Source organism: Corvus brachyrhynchos, unplaced genomic scaffold (assembly GCF_000691975.1).
Source record: "Corvus brachyrhynchos isolate BGI_N302 unplaced genomic scaffold, ASM69197v1 scaffold10, whole genome shotgun sequence".
Classification (NCBI taxonomy): Eukaryota; Metazoa; Chordata; class Aves; order Passeriformes; family Corvidae; genus Corvus; species Corvus brachyrhynchos.
This window is the reverse complement of record NW_008236180.1, coordinates 8,400,010-8,410,678: the sequence shown is the minus strand read 5'-3', so window position 1 is coordinate 8,410,678 and position 10,669 is coordinate 8,400,010. Positions and strand designations below refer to the sequence as shown.

At 43.5% G+C, this 10,669-nt stretch overlaps 2 protein-coding genes across 2 annotated transcripts; one reads left to right on the top strand and one right to left on the bottom strand.

Moving 5' to 3' along the window:
- Positions 1 to 4: 4 nt before the first annotated feature.
- Positions 5 to 4,888, top strand: FAM210B (family with sequence similarity 210 member B; the record flags this gene model as incomplete). The annotated part of the gene is made up of 3 exons (XM_017735915.1): positions 5 to 34; positions 1,541 to 1,713; positions 2,782 to 4,888. Coding segments are annotated over 3 exons (420 nt in total), but the record flags the coding sequence as incomplete, so codon positions are not given.
- Positions 4,889 to 5,305: 417 nt separating this feature from the next.
- On the bottom strand, positions 5,306 to 10,327 carry AURKA (aurora kinase A). Its single transcript, XM_008635014.2, has 8 exons — positions 10,265 to 10,327; positions 9,323 to 9,605; positions 8,693 to 8,792; positions 7,882 to 8,073; positions 7,521 to 7,659; positions 7,026 to 7,174; positions 6,294 to 6,468; positions 5,306 to 6,001 (listed from the first exon to the last, which is right to left on the bottom strand). Exons 1-7 carry the CDS (start codon positions 10,316 to 10,318, stop codon positions 6,363 to 6,365), a joined length of 1,023 nt encoding a protein of 340 aa, XP_008633236.2. The 5' UTR covers positions 10,319 to 10,327; the 3' UTR covers positions 5,306 to 6,001; positions 6,294 to 6,362.
- Between the last annotated feature and the right edge of the window lie 342 nt (positions 10,328 to 10,669).

The following is a 10,669-nucleotide window of genomic DNA, read 5'->3' as shown; positions in this document are numbered from 1 at the left end:
GCCGGGGCCGGGCCCGCGCCGCGCCGCCGCCAAGGTACGTGTGAGGGCTGAGGGGCCGCCTGCCGCGGGGCTGCGCGGAACGGCACAAAATGCCCTCATCTGAAAGTGTTCCTCAGCTTTTTGGAGGTGTCTTTAAGTTTTTTGGAGGTGTCTTCACCTCCACCCCCTCGCATCCCCATGGGATCAGTAAAAAATCGTGTTTATCCCGGGTTTCTGTGGGAGCTGGTTTGCACCTGCTGGTGGTCACATTGTCAGTGTGAGCTTTCCGGGATGCCTCGTCTACAGTTTAATTTCTACGGTTTAATTTGCGGCGTGGTTTCTGCTGCCTCGTTGCGAAGCATCACGGGGTGGTTTAGATATGTTTTCATGCTTTAAATCGCATGAATGATGCGAATAAAATCGGCTTTTTAGCTGAAATATTGTAGCAGAATGACATGGAAATAGGCAGTAGCTTTACTTGCTAAGCTGTACATTATTCCGTACATGACTCCCCTGGGTACTCCAAATAGTATCTGTCGAAGTGGTTCTTTTTTAACGTTTTGCTTCAATACCGTTCCTGGTGTGTGAGCCTGGGAACATGGGTGAATTGGAATGGACTTGGAAGATCAGAACAAGCAGGTTTTCAGTCCTTATGGTCCGTCCATAAGACCCAGAGCTCATGAGTCACAAAAGAAAAATCTAAAATTATCCATTATGCTTGAAAAATTTAGATACAAGAATCAGGAGATGTTTTATTCCTGTTAGTATTTCTTCTCTGGCGAGCATGAGGGGTTTCCAAGGGCTGCCTCATTGCTACCCTCCGCTGATGTCTTTTCAGATTGCTTTGGCATATAGTTTAGTATGAAGTTCTGCGCTTGAAATGTACTCAAATAAAAATCTGTCAATGACTTCTACTGTGACAAACGTTTTCAGTGCAGTTGGACTCTTGACACCAGCCCTGGCATGTCCCTGCAGTTGTTGTCTACGCTGTGGCAACAGAGTTTCTTGTTCCTGTCATCACTTGCAGTTCCCGGTTCTTCCTTTTATCAGCTCATCCATTAAGGGTGATTTATAGGAATTTAAACGTTGGATCTCTTCCATCAGGGAGCTGTTACTAAGTGGTACCGGGTGGGCTTCCAGTGCCACTGGCTGCTTAGCCCTGGAACAAAAAGCTGTGCTCCAAGGAGTTGCTGGGTAAAGCTGAGCAGTGGGTGGAAGCAAATAGCTCTGACACCTCAGTCTCATGTCTGAAGCAGCTGTGTGGGTGTGCCTTGGCACACATTTGGATCAAATAATCTGGTTTTAATTATGAAACTTGAATTGTGTAAGAATTTATGCCAAGCTCAGTGCATCCCTTTGACAGGAATAGTTGGGAGAAGGGAGCTTGCCTGGGCTCTGCCACAGCATCTGCTGTGCTGATGTGGAAGAGCAGAAGTGAGTTACTGTCTTCCCAAATCACTGTGTGCAAGACACTTCTTTCATTATTTCAGACTGGTTCAACTAACTGGAATATGATCTTGTGCATAATGCTAATAAATACTTTTAATTGTTTTCTTTCTAGGATGCACATGAACCCCTCAAAAAGACAGCCACTGATCCCAGTGCTGAAAACAAGAAACTCAACAAATCCCAGCAGCTGAAACAAGTTTTTAAAGAATATGGTGCTGTAGGAGTTTCCTTTCATGTTGGAATTTCATTAGTATCTCTGGGAATCTTCTACTTGGCTGTGTCAAGGTGAGGTTTGTACAGCTGTCTGCCACCTCTGGGTAATGGTAAAAGTAAAATACATTTACCATTGTGCTTGCCTCTGGCAGGAGACAGGCACCTTATGCCTGCTAGATCTATAGTCACCTCCTGAATTTTGAGTATGGATGGGTCCATAAATGGACCTGATCTCCCATCAGGCATGAGACAAGAGAGCTGTACAAGGTCTTTTTGCACGGGTTCATCAGCAGTGAAAACAGCAGACACAGCACCAACATAACTGACTGAGCAGAGAATGTATTTGTTTTGCAGATATCTTTTGTTCTTGCTTGGTCTGGAGAGATAGAGCCATGCGAAAGTGCTGGGGCTTGGAGATAAATTTTTTTTTCTGGGTGTTGAACACAGTTTGTGCAGTGGAACTGCAGAAAACAGCAGCCACTAGAACAGAATTACAGTGAGAATGTAACAGAACTGCATGGGAGTCAGGTGGGGAATTTTGTGTGTGGCTTTGTGGGAATGCATCAGTTACATGAGGTGTTCCAGCTGAGGAGACAGGGGAATGTGTTGTTTTTCCAAACATTCCCTGCTGCTTATTCCTGACTCCAGTGGGGAATATGTGAATGCCTGATTTCTCCTGTTCGCTACATCGTGGGACAGGGTAATAACATTTTTTTTTCCTTAAGGTACGGTTAAATCCCTGATGAAATCTGCTATGTCTATATTAATGAATTTGGTGGATAATGCTCATTTGAGATCTGTAACACTTCCTTCACTTGCTAGATTTTACATAATTTGTCATTTTAACAGCTTTGTACTCCTGTGTTAGAACACTAAGCCTAACAACAGGTACCTCGTTTGGTTTGCATTGGTCTGTGCTTAGGTGATAAATTTCCCCAAGACACAGAATAGAGTTGAACGTAAAATTTGGGAAGATGAAGCTCCAATACAAATTCACAGTAACATTTTGAGAATCACTATGCAGAGAAATTTTATCTCTAAAGGCTGAGTTGCAAGCACGATACATTAAATTCCCTGAACGAAAAACAAGCGCTTTATCTTTTCTATCTTAAACTAAAGCCCTCTTCCCTCTTCCCGCAGCGGTGTGGACATGAGCGCAGTTCTGCTCAAGCTGGGCTTCACTGAGGCCTCGCTGCAGTCCCGGATGGCAGCTGGCACCAGCACCTTCGTGCTGGCCTATGCTGTGCACAAGCTCTTTGCCCCAGTGCGCATCAGCATCACCGTGGTGTCCGTGCCCTTCATCGTCCGCTACTGCCGCAAGGTCGGCTTCTTCAAACCCCCTGCCTCCAACCCCTGAGCCCTGCCTGGCTTTTTGTTTTCCAGTGCTCCACGTCCACGTAGCTCTTCAGGTGCAAAGTTTAAAGGACTTATTTGGGTTCAGGTTGACCTCGTTTTGCGTTTCTTACTTGGTCTTTCAGGTAATTGTGAGAAGTGCTGTCCTTGTCTCCTTTCCCTTTTGCCACTTACTCTTTGGAAAAACCTGTTCAAATGGGATCTGGTTTGCACTTCAAGTGGGAATATAAATGCTTGACAATGAGCACAGTTCTGGGTCTTTATAATCCAGCTTTTTGAACCTTTTTTTTCCTTTTCAAAACAGTCATAGCACTCATTTATTACTGTGTAGCTGAGAAACAGTGAGATTCTCTTTCCAGTAGAATAAACAATATCTCACTACAGGGGTAGTTCTCTTGAAAAGGGTATATATTGGAATCTAAAGTGGCAGGTGGGTGTTTTTTTGTTAGGAGAGGCTTTTATTATAGCCTCTCTTGCAGTATAACACAGGCACTGAACTCACTTAAGTAGGAATACCCATATGATGGATTATTGCACAGTCATAATTGGTTTAGTCACCAATAGGTGATGCACTGTTCTGAAACTATGTGTAGTGCTTCCATATTCCAAGATTTTATTGTCTGAAAATGTGCTGGCTAGGAGCCAGCCTTACTAAAGTCCTTTTTTTTTTTCTCCTAATGTCTATAGACTCAGAAGAAATCCTGAGTCTATTGAAGTCACTGTAACCAGAATTACCTCTGTGAACATACTCCAAAGAGCATCAAGGCAGAGATAAGCTGGTGAAGGTTTAGCATTTTGAGATCTGACTTTGTATTGGAAACACTTTTTTTTTTTTTTTTTTAAAGTAAGCCCAGCAGCTCTCTGCTCCTGTGGGTGAAACTCAAATCTGCATGTGAAGTCCAAACATTCCAATTTGCAGCATCCCAGGAAGAATTCCTGTGCTTTGGGTGGAGAGTATAGCAATGAGGGGGTTTTACCGTTCCTTATGGGGACACTGTTGTGTTAGAATGTATCATCCACATTCCACCTTCCAGTTAACCCAAAGACTGATCCCAAAACATAAATGAGTGTAACACTGGGCTAAGCCTGGGTTTGGGGCTCAGGCCTGTGCTGCTGTGAGTTTGAGCCAGATCTGGGGGTGTTTGGGACCTGCTGTCTGCTCTTTTCACATTATCTTTGTGCTTGCACTTACCCCAAGGTGGCTCTGATACATCTGTTCATACAGAGCTGTGATTTAAGTAAAATAGCAGGAAGAGAGCCTGATGCTTTTGATTTTTGCTAAAATTTAGTGAATGGAGGAAGGAATTGTGAAGTTTTGATGAGAGTTGGCTGAGGGAGGAAAGGAGGAGCAAATAACCTCTTGTTATGGAGCAGCTGCTTGCCTCCCCTCAGCCAGAACATTAAATTGCACCTTAACTCCTTCCCCCCGCCGGAAGGCCCAGCTTTCCTGTGTACCAAGGATAAGAATTCCTAAATAACTCTTGAGGCAGCCTTGTGTACTTCAGAATCATTTCTGAGAAGTTTTGTCTTAAACTGGATAGAGAAGGTATATTCAGAGCTTCTTTTTCAAAATCCTGTGTAAAGCTAAACTCCTTCAAAATAAATGTACCTAAGTCAGTAGAAGGCACCAGCACTCAACTAGAGATTTCTTGCTGTAAAGAAACAGCTTCAGATAAATTATGGCCAGACTTCTGATTAGTTAAGGTAAATAGGGTTGTATAAACTACTGGCAGTTTGTTTAGATGAATTTTTTTGCAAAGTATATTTTAAATTAATTCAAGAATATATTTTGAATTCTGGAATCCTTACTTGTAGAAGGATCATTTTTTTAAATTGTTTATAAAATAGCCAAGTCTTATAGTGAAAAGACAATAAATTGCTTTCTCTTAGTTTGCTTGAAGTGTTTTACTGGAAAAGAGTTGGTCTCTTTATTTTGGTGGCAAGGGGCCTGACCCTTGGTCCAGTTTAAGGAATGTCTTACAACATCTGGTGTTGTTAGTTCCTGTTACACCACATCTGAAAGTACTTCTGAGAGAAAGGGCTGGAAGATATCAGATGGGAGATGTTTGAATAAATTCCTTGGAAAAAGGACAGAGCAGGCCAAGCTCTCAATAAACCAACCAGGTTAAGTACTAACACATTTGGTACTTACCTGGTAATCCTAAACTGGGATTGTGGGATAGTAAATGAGTGTGTGAGCTTCCTTTTTGACAGGTGGGAATTACACTTGTGGGAATTCACCTCTGGCACCAGGAGTAGTTCAGCTGTGCTAGTGCCAACCAGTGCCCACAAGGAACCTCACCCTGCTGGGTGCAGTATAAGTCTTTATTTTACAAATTGAGTGCTCACATTTAAAACTAGAGACAAAAGCAATTGCCACATCATTTCTAGAACACTTGAAAAAGGCATTCACCTCGCTCAGTTTCAGGTTACACCACAGGTAGGAGACCCTGAGCAGCCCAGGGAGGGAGGAGCAGGCATCGCCAGGATATTGCACTGTTCAATAAGCCAGAACAACAACTTCTCTTGGTGGAACAACGAATCATTTTCAGCACAGACCACAGCACAGGAGCCTGCAACAGCTTTACATCAACAAACCTGGCCCACATGGAACTGGATTTCAAGTACATTAAATATTCCCCAAGCTCCAGCTAGAAGTCAAATAATTTGATGCTGCAATTCAAGTGTAAGACATCAGCCAACCCAAGGATTTGCATCCCAATTGCCACTAGATTCCAAGACCTGCTTTTCCTATTGTAAGCATTACAGTAGTCACAGTACAAGGCTCCTCTTGTTGATCCCACAAGTCACCCTCCTAAAACTATGTTTTGGATGGGGCAGCACCATCACTCTTCTTGCTGCTGGGAATCTTCGTAGAGTTTGCTGTGATCCAGGGATGGAGAAGGACATCCTTCAGGGGCAGGCGATGGAAGGGGTTATGCTTCAGGAGCTTGGAAATTAAATCCCTCGCACCTTCCGTTACAAATGGAGGAAACTTGAATTCCACCTAAGGAGAAAGGACATTAAAAATTACACAAAAGTTCTTTAGCAATAACCAAACTATAGAACCAAAGGGCTCTAATCAACCTCCAAGTTACACCTTGAAAGCTTTGCCAGCCTTGCAGGCTGTGCATCTTCTGCCTATTAAGAAGACACCAAATCATTTCATCATAATCCTGGTTCATCATAATTCACAGGTTGTAGAAGTATTTGTGTATTATTGTGTTTGTTTTCTTCATGCTTCAAACTTAAACCTTTCTAGAACTAAAAGCACAACCCAGATAAGCACTGGCACTTACCCTGGAAATAGCTCTGTAGGTTTCCTGATAGGTTGCTGCTTCAAAAGGTGGTTTGCCTACAAGGAATTCCTAGCACAGAACGCCAAGGCTCCAAACATCCACCTTTTCATCATGTGTTCTTCCCTCAATCATTTCAGGAGGCAGGTAGTCAAGTGTCCCACAGAGAGTTGTTCTCCTGAAGAAAAATCCAAATTAATCATTGATGAAGATAATTATAGGATCTATTTCAAGAGCCAGATAAAGACTAATGCTGGCAATCATCTGCACCTCAGTGCACCCACCTGAATGGGCTCAGCACCACAACAGCTGGGAAAGAAAAGCCAGCAAGACATTTTCTACTTCTCCTGCAACTAGTCTTAGCGCCTTTCTTCACCCCTTCAACACCTTCTTCAACTTGCTAGAACAAATCTGTTCCTCTCTTGTCGGGTGCAATGTCACACTCTCTAAGAAATAACCAAACTGGCAGTGTAATGTTTGAGTCCAAGTGCTGGTTTGTCATCTCAGGGACCATGGTAAGCCTGCAGTAACCTACATCTCTTTCAGGGTCAGCAAGGTTTGACCTAAAAATTAGGATAACAACACTCCCACACCAGTTGACTGTTAGGACCTCTGTTGTACCAGCATTTTTCACCAGTATTTTAAGAAGTTCACATATAACCTCCCTTCCACAACTGTGACACAAAAACTAACACTGACTACAGGAGTTCACTGCACAAGAGACTGAATTCTCACCTAGAAGATGGAGCATGCACAGACCACCCAAAGTCAGCAATTTTTAACTCTCCATTTGATCCAAGCAGCAGGTTCTCTGGCTTGATGTCTCTGTGGATCACACTCTTGGAGTGACAGTATGAGAGGGCATCTGCAAGTTCTGTGATGTACTGGGTGCAGAAAGAACAATCTTTAAGCCACAATGGCATTGTCACCTGAGTTTATCTGGCTGCAGCACAGCCTTTTTGAGGCATAATTATAGTTTTAAGTTAAAGCAATTATTCCTTAGCCCTTGAAGTCTGGCAATACAGGCTGTGCCTTGCAATATTAAACAATTCTGAACATAAATTCCTGCACAGGACTAAGTCTTCCCAGTTATTCCCTGTCCCTATGCCAGCTAGCAGCTAAGGAATCTCAGTTTCTCCAGCAGAACACAGAACGTGATCTGAAGAGCTGGCACTATCCCACAGATATCCCAGATACACAGAGTAATAATAGGAAGCTGGAACAGCCTACAGTAGCAGTTCTTGGCTCATCAAACTTGGTGAGCTTCTGAAGTTCCCTGTAGACTTCTCCACGAGGTGCATGCTCCAGGATCAGGTAGACTCTTGTCACATCATGGAAGTAGCCATATAATCTGAGAATGTTGGGGTGCCTGCAAAGAGATTTCAATGTTCTTCTGAACCAGGTGTTTGTCCAAAACCTTTAATCTCCCTGTCCTGCTCCCCCCTTTCAAGGCAAGCATGGGAATTTCATCCCATAAGTGTTCCTTCACCTCACAACAAGGAAATCTTATCATAAAGGGAAAACCTTATCATAATCAAGGTTACTTTATTTGGATGCAAACAAAGCAGAGTATTTAGTCACTAAATTTTACCTAAGATGAGACTGTATTTCCACTTCTCTTCGTAGTTGATGTTCTACGCCAGCTTCCTCAAGTTGTGTTTTAAAGAGCACTTTCAGTGCAAGAATAAATTTGCTCTGTTTTTCACGCGCCAGGTACACATTCCCAAATTTTCCTTTCCCCAGAGGACGACCAATTTCAAAATCATCAAGAGACCATTGCCTTCTGCAAGAGGAAAGTTAAAAGCTGGATAGTTGTGTTGGCTTTGACTCAAATTTATAGTTTGTAACATTCCTGTTCAAAAGATGCTTAGGGCTCTAAACTAGACTTTAGTCTGTAAGAAAACACCAAGAGAATCAAGTAGGCATGGACATTTTTCAAAAGGAAGTTCTGAAAGCTATTTTCTTTGTTCCTGAAGCTTTTGCAGACACTACCCCAACCACACTACTACAAAATGAAATTGTGTTTGCCAAGCTGGGCTCCTTTAGATACTCTTAACCCAGCCACATCACTAGGGCATGGCAAAACAATTTAAAGTTGCCATAAACAAATCCAATTTCATCCCACATTAGACTCCAGCCTCCTGCCCCAATGAGGGAGGCTTTGTTTTCAGGAGCACCTCTCATGACTGGGGCAGCAGCTATCAGTGTTCTCCCATGGGAAGAGCTACTCTGCATTTAGCAAAGCTTTCTTTAGATTACAGCAAGTCCTTGTTCCTGACAAATTGCCAGGTCCAAGGCAGCTTTCCTTGTGTTGTGCCTGCAAAGTGTGAGGGTCACCAGGCTCCACAACCAAGGGAACTCCAGCAGGGCTCAGTTGTCCAGAATTTAGGCATAAAACTTACTTTTTAGTCTCTTCACTTTTCTTTTTAGGCTCTTCAGTTTTCTTCTTAGCAGGCTCTTCAGTTTTCTGTTCAGAGGTGCTCTCAGCTTCAGGGTTTTTTGCTGTGTACAGAGAAATAAATCAGTTTATGAACCAGACCCACAAACACAACACAGACACACACATAGGAGCAAATCAACCCCTGTGCATCATCTGAAGCAGCTTTTAGAATACATTCAATGATATTTTATGCAACCTACCATAACTGACTGCTAGGAAAGGAACAGCACTGGCAAAATGTAATTTTAAAAGCTTTCTGAAAATAAAAACCCATGAACTCTCCTCCCAGAAAAAAGTATTCTTGTACATGAATCTCAGAAAAACCTGTAAGGTCTGAGTGCCAATTATACTAACTCCCAGCTGGCTGCTGAGCACCTGGAAGTTTTTAACAGCATATTGGCTCTAAGTAGTTAATTTAGAGATAAATTCACAAGGATGGTGCAGTGACACCGGAGGTGAATCATGTGCTGCTCTTCTGTTTGGGGGCACAACCAGGAACTTCCCTCCAGGCCTGTTGCCAGCCCAGCAGCAGCTTTAGGGAGTGTCCTGAGTGTCACAGCTGCACACACATGTAAATCATCCTCAGAATTACCAGGTCCTGCAGCCTGGGGAGGTTTTTCACTACTCTTGCTTGCAGCCTGAGGCCTCACAGGGGCTTGCTGGGGCAGTTTGGGTCGGAGCTGCTGCACTGTTTGGTTACTGGACAGTTTTTGGGTTGACAGTACAGGTTTTTGGGATTGCACAGGAACTCGCCGGGCAAAGTTTGCAGGACACAGAACACGTTGTGCTGGAGCTCCACTGGTCAGTAACCGGCTCTGGGCTGAATGCTGGGACACAGGGACACGTTTGGGGCCATCCCCAATGGGATTTGCAACCTTCAAAGGGAAATGATGACATGTTAATTGTACAATAGCACACCAGAATCTTTACAGCCCCATTCAGGATAGCAAAACCACACAAAGCATATTAACAGAAACACTAAAAATCATGTATTGATAGATTAATTAAAAGGAAATTTTGTTTTTACTGTTTCAAAACCTTACTAGGTCTACTTGATTTTATGTTAAAATATTGAGAAAGCACCTCTGTTTCTAAATAGAAAAAATATATAATCAGGGTGATCTTGGACACTGCTGCACATATGTATCAATGGTGACATTGACACAGTGCTCGGTTTTAAAACCTGTATCTAAAATAATTTGATTATACACACTTGCTTACTCTTTAAATGATCTTAAGTACTTAAATTATAAGGAGGCCTTCCCCATTTAATAAGACATACTAATATTAATAATAGTAAATAAAGAAAGTCAGCTCTAGGCACTGTTCTGTCCAGGAGAAAGCTACTGAAAGATAAATTACTAATTTGAAACCTGTAGCGAATGTGCGATAGGAGAAACGCAAAAACCGCCACTCCCTGAACAGACCAGACCTACAGAATTTTAATGGCAAACTCCCAGGCATCGAGGCCAACGACCCAGTAGAGGAAACTGCTCAGGAAGACGAACATAAACCGCGCATTTCAGGCCTTTACCTTGGCAGCGCGGCTGGGGTACGCGGCGTGGTTCTCTTTCATGTTCCTGTCCATAGCGCCCGAGACGCAAAAACCGCCACTCCCTGAACAGACCAGACCTACAGAATTTTAATGGCAAACTCCCAGGCATCGAGGCCAACGACCCAGTAGAGGAAACTGCTCAGGAAGACGAACATAAACCGCGCATTTCAGGCCTTTACCTTGGCAGCGCGGCTGGGGTACGCGGCGTGGTTCTCTTTCATGTTCCTGTCCATAGCGCCCGAGCGGGAGCAGCACGTACGGCTCTGCCTGCGGGCGAGAGGGAGCCAACGGCGGTCAGTGACCGGAGTACAGGAGGTCTCGGGCCCTTTATCAATCACCAGCCCTTATCGATAGCAATCCCTTACTAACACCCCCCTGCCCGCA

Coding starts and splice junctions, on each gene's coding strand:
- AURKA (XM_008635014.2), bottom strand. CDS start 10,318: ATGGACAGGAACATGAAAGAGAACCACGCCGCGTACCCCAGCCGCGCT. Junction 7,175..7,520: donor ATGAGCCAAGAACTGCTACT/GTAGGCTGTTCC, acceptor TTCTGCACCCAG/TACATCACAGAACTTGCAGA. Junction 6,469..7,025: donor GTGCATGCTCCATCTTCTAG/GTGAGAATTCAG, acceptor ATTTTTCTTCAG/GAGAACAACTCTCTGTGGGA.